The sequence below is a fragment of the Eptatretus burgeri genome, chromosome 1 (genome assembly GCF_056783735.1).
Source record: "Eptatretus burgeri isolate ZD-2024b chromosome 1, Ebu_testis_v1, whole genome shotgun sequence".
NCBI lineage: Eukaryota > Metazoa > Chordata > Myxini > Myxiniformes > Myxinidae > Eptatretus > Eptatretus burgeri.
In genome coordinates, this window is record NC_140961.1 from 106,889,217 (window position 1) to 106,904,478 (window position 15,262).

At 40.8% G+C, this 15,262-nt stretch overlaps 1 protein-coding gene across 6 annotated transcripts in view; it reads right to left on the minus strand.

The window, feature by feature from the left end:
* The window catches only part of LOC147035135 (nucleoside diphosphate kinase 6, mitochondrial-like), a 49,229-nt gene extending 46,141 nt beyond the window's left edge, over positions 1-3,088 (minus strand). For 3 of the 6 annotated variants that reach the window (XM_085894069.1, XM_085894055.1, XM_085894063.1), the window contains exon 1: positions 2,723-2,927. In XM_085894069.1, coding sequence (XP_085750195.1) covers positions 2,723-2,875 — 153 coding nt within the window. In that variant the 5' untranslated portion in view covers positions 2,876-2,927. The other 3 variants (XM_085894084.1, XM_085894094.1, XM_085894120.1) reach the window with 3 other exon arrangements.
* Between the last annotated feature and the right edge of the window lie 12,174 nt (positions 3,089-15,262).

Sequence of the window (15,262 nt, forward strand, 5' to 3'; positions counted from 1 at the left end):
CCCAGCAATGATTAAACCAGCAGCCACAGGTTGTATATAAAATTAATGAAAACAATGGAGGGTGCAATTCAATGGCACAGGCACTTGTGCATGAAGATGTAATTTTGTACAGGAAGAATAGTGGAAGTGTGAAAATGTATTCCCATGATGCTCTGCCGAAGTATCTTTATCTGTAAAACGGGCTCCACTTTCAAAGCAGATCGAAATGGCCTTTGCAGAATTGCGATTATTTTTCAGTCTGAGAGCATGAAAATTTTTAAAGGGACACGAATAAGATAATTTTTGGAATCCAACTCATTGCGAAAAGATGCCGCGTGTTCTTTAACCAATACTAGCAGAAGGGACACATACCTTAATGCAAATCCAAGGGATGGCACACTCACTCATTGATGGTCTGCCCCACCTGGAAAATACCTGAGTGGTAGTTTGTTGTCCGGTGAGGAATCTAACCTTGAGTGAACACTTCAAAGACGAGATGCGCTCCCGACCTCTGAGCTTTCCTGCCAACTCTAATCTAAAGAATGTTTGGAATATCCAGGTTAAAAAGGAAGTGGGGAAATTTCAGATGAGTTAATCTGATATTTTATACGAACTTGAAAGAAGTTTTTGAGAAAGTAATAAGTTTGTGGTTTGAAGTAAACCTAACTTTGTTTCCTTCGTGAAAATATAAGTTATTATTTCCATCACCGAAGGTGGACGGAGGTTATGTTTTTTTACCTGTGTTTGTCTGTTTGTGAGCAGGGTATCTCAAAACTTTATTGATGGATTCAGACGAAGCTTTGTCGGCAGGTTGGGTGTGTGTGAAAAGGATGAATTGATTTGATTTTGGTGAAGATCTGGATCTGGATCCGGATACGATAATTATTTAAGTGATAGGGCCAGAAAAACGATACACTGTATTGCACAAAATCTCAGAAAAGTTACGGACGGGTTCAGACAAAACTTGGTGGATAATTTGGGTGTGTGACAAGAACAAGCCGATTCGATTTTGTCTAAGGTCCGGATGCAGATCTGGCCCATCAGTGGGATACAAAATATAAACTGTTCAGCCTGGCGGAGGTAAACGCAACACTGAGTGCCGTTCTGGTTTAACAGACATCATGTGATGTGTGGCTATAAAACTCCATAAAAAGTTTGTACACTTCAAAGACGAGAGGTTTACAAACTAAAAGTTTATAAAACACAAAAAAAAGTTTGGTCCAAGCGTTGAGGGAAGTGGAGGTGGACAACTGATTGCCATAAAAGGTTGTTTTGGCTCAGAAATGTCCATACAGCAAATAATATCCATAGCAGAGAACAAGTCCTACTTCAATTAACTCTACCCTTGTTCATTATGCGTCGTTTTTATATTCCTCAAATCTTGTGTCACCTACTTCCCTCCTTGCTTTCAACTCACACTCCTGTATGACTCATCCACTCCCTTTCTTTATCTCTCCCTCCAATTACTTTCCACCTTCATCCCACCACAACTCACAACACCATGCAATCGTTCCGAGAATGTTAGGAATATCAGCTCTGGTTTCCTCCATGCATCTATTCCTGGACTGAGCCGAGAGAATGCAGATGTATATTCTCACCCACGAAAAGCTTTCATGGCATCGACAAATGGAACTTGTGGGACGGAGGGGGAATACTTGACTTGACAATGCACATGCTAAGGGAATGGTATTATTAGAACTGGGAAATTGCAATCCTATACTTACCTCCCCCCCCCCCCCCCTCGAAAGGTAGTTGTACAGTCTTTTCTATAATGATTAAATAATGCTATTTGACAGAGTAAAGTACGACACTCCTTTAATGACTTCATCACATTTAAGTTTTGTTGATTGCCGATTCTGTGTTAATATTGGCAGCCAATTCCCAATGAGATGTCATAGTCCAGTGAAGGCAAGTTCTCAGCTCGTGCTGTCAGTCACAGGTTCAAGTCCACACGCATTGTAACCGGCATACTTGTGCTGTGAATAAGGAGGTGGATCCACTTAATCCTTCAGAGGGAACGTTTTCATGCCGATTGTTCAATTTGCTTCCACCAATGTGTGTGTGTGTGTGTGTGTGTGTGTGTGTGTGTGTGTGTGTGTGTGTGTGTGTGTGTGTGTGTGTGTGTGTGTGTGTGTGTGTGTGTGTGTGTGTGTGTGTGTCACCTTATCTCTCTCTGCATCTTCCGAAGGAAGGTTAACTGCAAAGTGGTCTCACGGCAAGGATTACACTTTATGGTTTGCTTTCCAAACAGTAATCAGACAGGAATTTGTCATTTGTCCATGGTGCCGGCAATAGCTCCCCTACTCTGCGAAATATAGACAGTGGGATCTTTACCATCCACCAACGACTGCGAGCAGATTGGACACCCGGCTTAACCTCCAGGCTCCATCCGAGGAACGTCCCATCCTGCGAGGCACCGATCAGACGTCGCGTCGGGAATCGAGCCAAGACAGCTCAACCTGCGTGCTACCTACACCTACGTCCTGTCGGATCTTTAAAAAAAATAAATACAGTATTGTTAATACAATGAGTAATAAAAATATAAATCATTTGCTGTGGATACTCGGGTGAAATATCATTACATTTGTAGTCATTGCGCTTCAGCAGCATTGTTTAAATGAACACCTTGCTCGTGATTCTCAGACAAGCAGGTAGGAAGATTTAGCCACTCATTAATAAGCAACTTTTACAGGGGGAATGACGCGATGGAATGCGGATTGTCCGACGGGATGCCATGCCCTACCTGCGGGGTAACCCTGTCCACCAGGTGACGAGACGTCCACCTGCACCAGGGAGGAACGAAGGCTGTGCGCTCGTACCTGTCCAACCGTGACATCACTGCACGTGGGCTGCTTCGTACAGGAGAGGCAACAATCAGATTTAAAGGACTTTCCATACAATCCTCCTAATTAGGATTTGGGAGTGAAAATATGATTGTCGGATACCAGGTGGCACACCTGCTCAATTGAGGGTCCACACTGCCGCCCGAATGCTCAAGCCCCAATCTACAGCTTGATCCGTCTGGGATATGTGAAAGACCGACCTCAATTGGTTATTGTTCAGGCGACTGCCTTTTGTACCGGCATTTGGTCCCGATGGCACCACCCACGGCCCCGGAGCAGGGAGTGGTGCTGCAGGAGGCGCTTCTCGAGTGACGTCACAGTGCGTGTTGGAGCGCATCCCGAAAAATATTTCTGCGACAAGCTTTGTAGCTTGTACATCTGGGATTTCTCCAAACAAGTCAGATGAAAATCTGCTCAAAAAAGGGGAACTAAATGTGGATTCTAAAAATGGCAATTGGGTTATTTCGATTTAATCGGTACTTTCTCGACATCACATGTTAACCTTCACAACTGAAGGTGGATGGAGGCTACGTTTTCACCCTGTCTGCTTGTTACTTGGTGAAAAAAATTGAAAAAAATTATTTTGCCAAATATGTTCGGCTGTCGCGTTATCTGTCTGTTTGTCTGTCTGTCTGTCTGTCTGTCGGGTCGCCGAAATGGGCGACCTTTATTGTCAGTAATTCTGTCTGTTTGTTTGGATGTTTGTTTGGATGTTTGTTCGTTTGTCATAAGCATAATTGGTAGTAAACGTGGGCCGATTTTGACCAAACTCTAGTGGTAGGTACATCTTATGAACTAGTGCTTTGGAAATTGTGATCGTTGCTTGGGACACTTTGGTTCCCGAGCAACAACCGAAAAACCTTCAAAATCGCTACCGTTCACGCGAAATCAATTCCGAAAGCCATTATCCCACGTAGGGTCATGAAATTTGGCAGGAATGATCTACAGGTGATGCTCTATCAAATATATTCCGTTTTTTTGTGATATATGGAATACTTTACCCGCATCACCCCCTACAATTAGGGTATGCGCGAAAATTGGCGAAAATTGAAGGCCCCCTCGCGACCAGGTGAGTGCATCGATATGAATGAAACTTTGCAGGTTCATGGTACTCAATGAGTACTACAACTTTGCCTCAGGACATATTGACCGATTTCGCTTTGGTCAGGGGTCAAAGGTCAATTGGTGCAAAAATCGATAATATGCGAGAGCTGGAGGTGCCTTCGTGCCAAATGCTACTCCTCCTAGGGTTATGGTCGGATGGTCATGAAAATTCACAATAATCGTCTGGAGTACATTGTGCACAAACAGTTGAGTCGAATTTTCGATTTCGATCTTTGTTCACCTACAGCACCCCCTCGAACTTTGGGGATTTCCGATTTCATACCGCATTTCCGGTACTTTTCATTCAAATGGATACCGAGTAGTTATCAGTAGATGGAACAGGATGAGATTTAATATGCATAATCTCAAGGTGATTCCCTATCCGCTATAAGACATCCATTTTGCTCTATATCTTACAGTGTCCAATCTCGGCGACCTATCGCCGCCTACCGGCTTGTCTGTGTTTGTCTGTTTGTCACAATTTTTGGCCACAGTTTTCAAGCAATCGTTTTGAATTTTTTTATGTGTATGAATTACGAATTACGCAAAATTTTGGTGAAGATCCGAATCCAGATCAGGATTTGAGAAGTTTATAAGTGATTCTTCACCGTGGAGAGATGGGGTCAAAAACGACATTTAGCACAATATCTCAAAAGGTTATGGATGGAGTCACACGAAACTTGGCGAACAGGTTGGGGGTGCCGCTAGGAATAATTGTTTCAATGTTGGTGAAGATACAATTCCAGATCTGGATACAGGCATTATTTAATTTTTAACTGATTCTTCACCATTGAGAGATGGGTCTAAAAACGATATTGCATGATATCTCAAAAAGTTGAAGACGGATTCGGATGAAACTTTGTTTTCAGGTTGGTTATCTGAAAAGGACTAATTGATTCGATTTTGGTGAATATCTGAATCCGGATCCGAATTCGAAAATTTTTCAAGTGATTCTTCACCATTGACAGATGGGGCCAAAAACGATATATAGCACAATATCTCAAAAGGTTATCAATGGATTCAAACGAAAGCTTGGTGGACGTGTTGGGAGTGCCATGAGGAAGAAATGTTTCAATTTTAGTGAAGATCCGAATCCAGATTGGGATACGAGAATTATTTAATTTTTAACTGATTCTTCACCATTGAGAGATGGGGCCAAAAACTATGTATAGCATGATATCTCTAAAAGTTATGGATGACTTCTGAGAAAACAAGGTGGAAGAGTTGGTTAGGTAACAAGAACAAGGCAAATCGATTTTGCTTAAGGTCTGAATTCAGATCCGACCTATCATTGGCATACAAAATGCAAACTATTCAGCAGGTGGAGGTATGTTCTCTATGGAGTGCTGTTCCGTTTTGCCAAATTTTCACTCTGTGAGTGATTTTTCATTTGTTTGTTTGTCTGTCGATGAGCAGGTTACCTTAAATAAGTTATGGACGTATTCGGCCAAACTTGGTGGACAGGTTGGGTATGTGACAAGGAATAATTGATTCGAATTTCGTGAAGATCCTGATTCGGGAATATTTTTCAAATTTCCAAAGTGATTCTTCACCATTGAGAAATCGGGCCAAAAACGATATATCACATGATATCTCAAACATCTGTGGATGGGTGACAACAAATCTTGATGGATGAATTGGGGAGATGACAAGAACAAGCTGATTTGATTTTGCTTCAGCTCTGGATCCAGATCTGTCCTATGCCTATCAATGGGATACAAAATGTAAATTTTGGGTCAGATCCGGATCCTGATCTGGCCTATGAATGGGATATAAAATATAGATTCGGTTCAGGTCCGGATCCAGATCCAGATCTGGCCTGTCAGTGGGATACAAAATGTAGATTTTGTTTCTGGTCCGGACCCAGATCTGGTCTGTTAGTGGGATACAAAACGTAGATTTTGGTTCAGGTCTGGATCCAGATCTGGCCGATGAGTGGGATACAAAAGATAGATTTTGTTTCAAGTCCGGATCGAGATCTGGCCAATCAGTGGGATACAAGACGTAAACTGTTCAGCCTGGCCGAGGTATGCCCTCAACCGAGCGCCGTTCTAGTTTATTATGGTTTATTTTAATATTCACCTTTAAACACTGAATGCAACTTACAAATTTCCCAGTAACGTATGTGTTGCAGCACTTCTTACATCATAAAAAAATAAACAAACAAACTTGATGTTATTTCTTTGGTAGATAACAAAGGCAACATATCGTTATGTCTGTGGGGTAGTTGGAGGAATTTCATAGTAAAGATAGGATTGTATAGTAAAGCATGGTCTGTGGACGAGCAGGAGACATCACAATGTAATTTAAGTGAGGAAACTGTGTTTAGGGTAGTTACGTGTCACCACATGGGTTGGTGCTGTGTTAACTTGGTAGGGTTTAAGGCTAATTTCTCCCAATATGTGATTGCCCCCAGTAAAGTTTTCCTTTGTTTTTGCATTGACAAAAGCCGGAAATAAAAGAACCACGTTTTTTGCCAACAACAACAGAGCCAAACATTTCGAACAGGCAGAAACCTTGCCTTCCTGGCTTCGCACCGGCATTGTACGTCCCCGAGCCTGATGATTAGCCGGGGGATGTCAGAGAAGGAAGAAGGTGTTGGAGTGACAAGAGGGCGGTTGAAGCAAAGCGTGAGGCCCTGCTCCCTCTCGGCACGACAAAATAGCAGCGCAATTCTCGTTGTTCATACTGATGTGAATTTGTTCGCATGCTGGAGCAAGATGCTAGCCATTGACTGTTCGTCTGGGTTGTGAAGTTTATACGTTTTTGAGAAGGAGCGAAGAAGAGAGCACATCTCTTGGCCTTATCTTGGAGCCTCAGCAATCGCCTTGTTGTACGATCAAGTAAAAAGGTGACGTCGTTTGGTATGTGTGGACCTGGAACTTAGAGTGAGCGGTGTGGCAATCTCGATTGTGAGAAGAAACTGTACGATGGTTTGTGGTTCCTGGTGTTGAAGACGGTCTGCACCACTCCTCACGTACGTGACTGCAGAGCGACTTCGTGCCATTTTTGGTGCGTTTTCCCACGCGGTGGCTACACGTTTTGACGACTGTGAGGCTGCTAGAAGGTCGTCATCTTGGCACACAAAGCTGAGTGCCGCATAAAAGGGGGATTTTCTTTTATTTTTTAAATCTTTCCCCTTGTCTGATTTTGTGACTGAGTGGAGACGTCTCAAATTAGGCTTGAGTTTACCTCACTTTTGGTTATCTTATTCGTTGATTTATTTTCATTATCGCTCTTTGATTTATGTTCACTAAACCATCATTTGTTAAATTACTTGATTTGTCTCTTCATTGTGAGTTTGAGGATTAAACCAATGTGCCTCCGTTCTGGTGGGTGCGTCAGCCGCCTTGCGTTCCACGCATGCCATAATCTCCAAGGATTCCGGCTGTTCGCCTCCAAGTAAAACCGTTCGGCTATTCCTCCAGGTCGGTGTTAACCGGCTGGACACGACTATATGGTGACGTCCACAAAATCCTTTACAGGATACTAATTAACCTCGCCAGAGGAAAGGGTGTTGCATTTGGGTCCGCTTGTCTGTCTGTTACTTGGCAAATTTTTTTTAAAAAATTGACAAGTATGTTGATCGCTTCCGGTTGTTTGTTTGTCCGCTCACCTTCAATCACCTACACGTCACAATTTTAAACTGATCTTCACGAAACTTCACCAAATGGTGAAGTTCGTGGTCCAACAGAATCTTATTTATTGTTGAAGTCAAAACGTTAAAAGTCATCATATGCCAAAGGTCAACAACTTCTTCTTATTTCTAAAATCCTCCATTTTCATCCGATTTACTTCAAATTTGAAGAGGATTTCAAAATCAAGTCACCGAATTCAACGACCATTTATGTTCAAGGTCAACGTAGGCCAAAAGGTCAACATAGGCCAAATTTCTGAATCGTCAATTTTCATCCGATTGACTTGATATTTGAAGAGGATTTACAGATCAGGGCGCTGAATTCAGCCACCTAGTATTTTTGAGAACATCGAACAAAATGTCAGCATAGGACAAAGGTCAACAACTTTGGTTCAATTTCTAAAATCCTCAATTTTCATCCAATTGACTTGAAATTTGAAGAAGATTTGCATATCTGGTCAATTAATTCAACCACCAATTATGTTTCAGGTCAAATGGTCAGCATAGGCCTACTTTCTAAAAATTGAGAGATAGTGCCAAAAACTTTACACATATATATATATATATATATATATATATATATATATATATATACAAATTGATATCTCAAACAGTTGTGGATGAGTTATGACAAAACTCGGTGGATGAGTTAGTCAGATGACATGAACAAGTGGATTAGATTTTGGTTCAGATGCAGTCCATCAGTGGGATACAAAACGTAAACTGTTCAGCCTGGCAGATTTATGCACTCAACCTAGTGCCATTCTAGTTTGTTCTGTTTTGCCAAGTGTTGCTCTAAGAGTGATTTTTCATTTGTTTGTTTGTTTAGCCACACAGAAAGTGAGTCGAGGTTTTTTCTGCAATCGCTTGTCGGATTGATACTACGTTTTCACTGTTAGAGCGACGACTCATGTAGAATGTTTTAATGATAAATTGAAGAAAATAGCTCACGTGGTGTGGCAGCCATGTTGGAGAAAAGGAAAAACTTTGGATCTCTGTATCTCTGAAACCGCACCTTGGAGAAAATCGAAACTTGGCACATGCCAATTTCTGTCAGTCTGTCCATCCATCCACAAATACTTGCAACTTCTTCTCTGACCCGAAACATATGATTTCGATGAAACTTTATGACAACCTTCATCACCCTCTATGTACCAAAGCTTGTTTGTGGCATTAAAAAAATCCAGCTCTGAAGGGGTCTATGGGGGTTGCCCCCCAAAATAGGTCTTTGCTTTCTGCTTAGAAACTATCCAAACAATTCCAATGAAACTTGACCACAACCTTCATCACCATGATGTACAATTGTTTGTTCACGGCATTAACAAAAAAAAAAAATTGGGGTGTGAGGGGATCTCAGGGTGGAGCTTATTGGGTGCGGGGGGAGGGGGGAAGGGGTTGCCCCACCTGCCCTCAAAAAAATAAGTATTTCCTTTCTTCTCAGAAACTACACATGGAATTCCAATGAAACCTGATGACAACCTTCATCGCCCATGCTGTTCCAAAGTTTATTCATGTCATTAAAAAAATGGTGGTCCAAGGGTCACTTTATAACTGCTGAACTTTATAACTGGAACTGCCACTTTATAACTGCTGGCAGTGATGACCGGGTACCCAGACGTCCGCCTTTGATACAACATGAGGCTTTCTGTCGATGATAGTTGCAAAGTTTTTCTTCGATAGGATAAGTGGTTCCAGAGAAAACATTATTTAATAGTGATACAAATACAGCCCTGCTTCGAGACTGCACGTGACGGATGACTAACGAACTGGGGAGCACAAAGTGTTCAATCCAATTATTACTAATGCAGTTAGCCCTTTTTCCTGGGGACATCATCCGCTTCAATTGAAATGCTATTCCTGTATGCTCAAACGCTTTCAGGTGCAGCCAAGTGAGCCGTCTGGAAAAAAAAAAACATCTAAAAGTTCTCAGATTCAAGCAATTAAATAATTCTGGCTGCCAAACCGTGTAGCCGATCAGGTTGAAATTTTAAAACTATGTTTCACATGTCGGCTAGATAATAATTTTGAAGTTTCACATATATTGACACAGCGGTTCCAGAGTAAATATGACTCAATATTTCCCTTCAATCCAACATGGCTGCCAAACCATTGGCCCAATCGAGTTGAAATTTCAACCCTTCATTCCACATGCCTATTCCATCATAACTCTGAAGTTTCACATTTATTGAGGCAGTAGTTCCAGAGGAAACACTAATTAATATTTTTCCTTCAATCCACTATGGCTGCCAAACGATGTATCATATATCAAAAGTGAGGAGAACTTTTTGTTCATCATGGAAAGGCAGTCATATGTGTGGAGTTTCACCTCGATCTGTTCAGCCGTTTTAGAGAAGAGGACTTTTAAAGTTATTAATTTTCAATCCAATATGGCTGCCGTACCAACTGACCGATTACAACATAAATTTAAATTCTCCATCTAAAGGGGAAGTGGATTATGCTTGTTAAGTTGAGTGTTGATCGGACAAGGTGGGTTTTTCTATCCAAGATGGCCTCCAAACCAGGTCTTGTGACATATTTTTTTACGGAAGATGCGGGCATGGGGGTAGATTATAGTTGCCAAGTTTCACTTCGATAGGTTATGTTGTTCCAGAGAAAACATTATTTGATATAATTATTGAATCCAACATGGCTGCCAAACCATGTGACCTATCAAATAGAAATTAACAAACTTATATTCACTGCTCGTTTGCAATACGTTTTTGAAGTTTCCCCTTGATCTGACCAGCCATTCAGGAGAAGATGTTTGAAGATTTTTTGGGTAAACTCAACATGGCTGCCAAACCATGTGACCTATCAATTAGAAATTAACAAACTTGTGAAAGGATGTCTTGTGGAAAGTGTATGTGTGAATTTTTGCCTTAATCTGTCTCGCTGTTCTGGAGAAGAAGATTTTTCAAATTTATTAATTTTCAATCCAAGATGGCTGATGAACCATGTGACCTATGACATCATATATTTATATTCTGCTTCCAATCGTGTAGTGGAACACGTGTGTGAAATTTCGTGTTAATCGGATAAGGTGCGTTTTTCTATCCTCGATGACTGCCAAACCATGTGACCTATCAATAAGAAATTAACAAACTTGTAAAAGGATGTCTTGGGGAATGTGGGTGTAAAGTTTCACCTCAATCTGTTTAGCACTTCTGGAGAAGATGTTTTTAATTATTTTTTTCAAAACAAGATGGCTGCCCAACCAAGTCACCTATGACGTCATAATATTTTTTTCTGCGATGATTTGTTGTGTCGATGACGCTCAAGTAATTTCGAATTTTTGCCATTCAGTGTTCTACTTGACGAATTTTCACCGGCATACTGCTCCACCAATGACGTCATGAAAAATCACCCTTATTCCCCATGGGGAGTTTATTAAAATGTATGAAACAAATTTTTATCCATTGCACGGTTTCAGAGATACAGAGGTCCAAAATGTATCGGTTTTTTCAAGATGGCACCCGTACCACGTGATCTATGACGTCATATTTATCAATTGAGTATGCTATCAAAAAAGATACATACGAAGGTGAAAATTTCGTGTCGATCGGACTTACCGTTCATGTGAAAATAATTTTTAAAGCGAAAAAGCCCGCAAATTGCCGGCGGAAAAAGAATAAGGAAATGAACAGAAGAAAAACAACAAGTCTGAAGACGACGATGGTTCATGAGCGGTATTTGACGATGTAGATTGTTTCAGATGTCAAGGATGAGACAATGTGATAATGTTTGACCAAGTTATAAAAATGATCAACATGATGTGGTACGAGTGACAGGTTATTAGCTGCAAAATGTCGAAAACCTGGTTTCGTTCAACAACTTTAAAAATTTTACCTTTGCATTTAAAAATTTGACCTTTAAAAATTTGACCTTTAAAGGTCACAAAACAATGTTGTGGACATTAAAATAAGGAAACAGGATACATGCTATAGCTTAATGGAGTTATTTCGTCAAAGAAGGTCGAAAACCCGGTTTTATTCCCACAACTTTGAAAATTTGACCTTTGTGAACTTTAAAGGTCAAAGGTCAAGGATTATGACCTTTGGTGCAAAACTTCCTCTGGAACATTCCAGGAACAATATAACATCATACAGGCTTTCTGGCATTTCACACTCCTCGGATTATCCATACTTTGATGAAATCAGCGTAAAAACAAACTTGAAGGGGGCGCCACGGGCAAGGTGTTCGAGATAGAGCAAAATGGTTTCAAAACTTTAGGTGGGGAATGACTTCAAGATTATGCATAAAAAATAATGTCATCCTAGCTCTCAAAGTTTGGGCGGTCATATGATTTTTATGTGAAAATTCGAAATTTTCTAAGTTCGTGACCTTGTGACCTTCACCTTGTGACTTGACCTTGGGACGAAAATGAAAAATTGAGCTCTGTGGGGCTATGCAGGTGCCATTGGGCTAACCAAATACTGAAACCCCTGCCAGATTCGACAAACCCCTCGGAGAAGATGGATTTTTATGTCAAAATTCGCAATTTTCTAAGTTTGTGACCTTGTGACCTTGACCTTGGGACGAAAATGAAAAATCGAGCTCCGTGGGGCTATGCAGGTGCCACTGGGCTAACCAAATTCCGAAACCCCTACCAGATTTGACAAACCCCCTCGGAGAAGATGCAAAGTGAAATCGGCTACCCCCTGAAAACACATGTTTTTTGGGCGTGGCTCCACCCATAAGAGGGGCACCATGCCCATTTTCAGGAAAACACAACTAGATCATGATATAAACCTCCCACCAAAATTTTATCAGGATCGGATCAAAATCCACGGAGCTATACTCGGGACAGGCAGACAGACAGACATAAAGACATACAGACATACAGACAGACACACAACAATAACGAATATAGTGGTCACTTATTTTTTTCGTTAATCAATAGGAAACCCAGTCCATGGTGGTGGTGGTCGTATGGCAGCTTAGCTGCAGGGGTAGCTATCATTTCTTGAAGCGCAACTGTGCCGAGGATGCAGTGCCCCTCTACCAGTACACACACTGGAACTGGTACTCATTTCGCCGACCTCAGAAGGATGACAGGCTGAGTCAACCCCCTGGTGTACTAATTCAGCGGCCGACGGGGCTTGAACTCAGGACCCCAGGATCCTAAGCCGCCACCCTAACCACTGAGCCAACACCAGGCTTACCCAGTCCATTAGACTGGGTACCCTCATAAGAAATAAACAGAAGAAAAACAATAGGTTACCCAGTCCATTTGATTGGGTACCCTAACTGGAACTGCCACTTCCTAACTGCTGGCAGTGATGACCGGGTACCCAGACGTCCACCTTCGATACAAATATAGTACCACCAAATGAGTCCCCACACGTTTCTCTGTGACACGGGAATCACAAGTTATGGACCGAGGAACGGGCCACATTCCATCTATTTATTTTGCACACATTTGACCATTTTTCCTGGGGTCATCATCGGTATCAACTGAATTGCTATTCCTGTATCCTCAAACATTTGCAGGTGCAGCCAAGTGAGCCTTCTGGAAAAAAATCTAAAGTTCTCAGATTCAAATAATTAAATAATGCTGGCTGCCAAACTGATTGGCCGATCGGGTTGAAATTTTAAACCGATGTTCTCCATCTCGGCTAAATTATAATTATAATGTTTCGCAAATATTTATGCAGCAGTTCCAGAGTAAATATTACTTAATATTTTTCCTTCAATCCAACATGGCTGCCAATCAATGGGGCCAATCGAGTTGAAATTTAAAACCTTCATTCCACATGTCAGCTGCATTATCTCTCTGAAGTTTCACATTTCTTGATATAGCAGTTCCAGAGTAAACATTAATTAATATTTTTCCTTCAATCCAATATGGCTGCCAAACGATGTGTCATACATCAAAATGGGGGGGGGGGGGGAGAGGACATTGTGTTCGTCATGGAGTGGCAGTCATACATGTAGAGTTTTGCCTCGGCGATCTGTTCAGCGTTTTCAGAGAAGAAGACTTTTAAAGTTATTAAATTTCAATCCAATATGGCTGCCGTACCATGTGACCTATTACAACATAAATTTAAATTCTGCCTCTAATGGGGTAGTGGATCATGAATGTTAAGTTTCATGTTGATCGGACAAGCTGCGTTTTCTATCCAAGATGGAGGCCAAATCATGTGACTTGTGACATCATTATTTCTACCATGTATGCAGAAATGGTTGTGTATGAAATTTACCAAGTTTCACTTCGATAGGATAAGTGATTCCAGAAAAAACATTATTTAATATTTTTCTTGAATCCAACATGGCTGCCAAAGCATGTGACCTATCAATTATGCTTTAACAAACTTATATTATTTACACTTGAGCAATACACTTGTGAAGTTTCCCCTTGATCTGCTAAGCCGTTCTCTAGAAGATGTTTGAAGGTTTCGGGTAAATTCAATATGGCCGCCAAACCATGTGACCTATCAATTAGAAATTAACAAACTTGTGAAAGAATGTCCTGGGGAAAGTGTCTGTGAATTTTTGCCTCAATCTGTCAAGCCGTTCTGGAGAAGACGATTTTTTAAATTTATTAATTTTCAATTCAAGATGGCTGACAAACCATGTGACTGATGACATCATAAATTTAGATTCTGCCTCCAATCGTGTTGTGGAACACATTTGTGAAGTTTCTTGTTAATCGGATAAGGTGCGTTTTTCCATCCAAGATGGCCACCATACCATGTGACTTGTGACATCATAATTTTTACAATGTATGCAGACATGACGGTAGATGATAGTTGCAAATTTTTGCTTCGATAGATAAAACATTTCCAGAGAAAATATTATTTAATATTTTTCTTAAATCCAACATGGCGGAAAACCATGTGACCGATCAATTATTCATTAACAAACTTATATCCACTACGCGTGCAGAATAGACTTTGAAGTTTCCTCTTGATCTGACCAGCCGTTCTGGAGAAGAAGATGTTTGAAGGTTTTAAGGTCAATTCAATATGGCCACCAAACCATGTGACCTATCAATAAGAAATTTATAAACTTGTGAAAGGATGTCATGGGGAATGTGTGTGTAAAGTTTCGCCTCAATCTGTCCAGTCGTTATGGAGAAGAACATTAAAAAAAAAATTCAAAACAAGATGGCTGCCGAAACAAGTCACCTATGACGTCATAATATTTTTTTCTACGGTGAATTGTGTGGATGACGTTCAAGAAATTTCAGATTTTTCCCATGCAGCGTTCTACTTGACGAATTTTCACCGGGATACTGCTTCACCAATGATGTCACGAAAAATCACCCGTATTCCCGATGGAGAGTTCATTAAAATGTATGAAGCGAAAAAAATTTCCATTGCACAGTTTCAGAGATACAGAGGTCCAAAGTTTATCGGGTTTTTTTCAACATAGCGCCTGTACCACGTGACCTATGACGTCATAATTATCAATTTATTATGGTATCAAAAAAGATACATTCTAGAGTTAAAATTTCGTGTCGATTGGACTTACCGTTCCTGAGAAAATGATTTTTTAAGCGAAAGAACCCGCAAATTACCGGCGGAAAAAGAATAAATAAGTAATAAAGAGTATAAAAACAATAGGTTACCCAGTCCATCAGACTGGGTACCCTAATAATACTTACATAATCTTTAAACATAGTAACTATGTGTGGGTGGATAGAGTGGAGTTAATCGGGTTTCAAGATGACTTGGCAAAGATTGTCTGAACTTGTTCA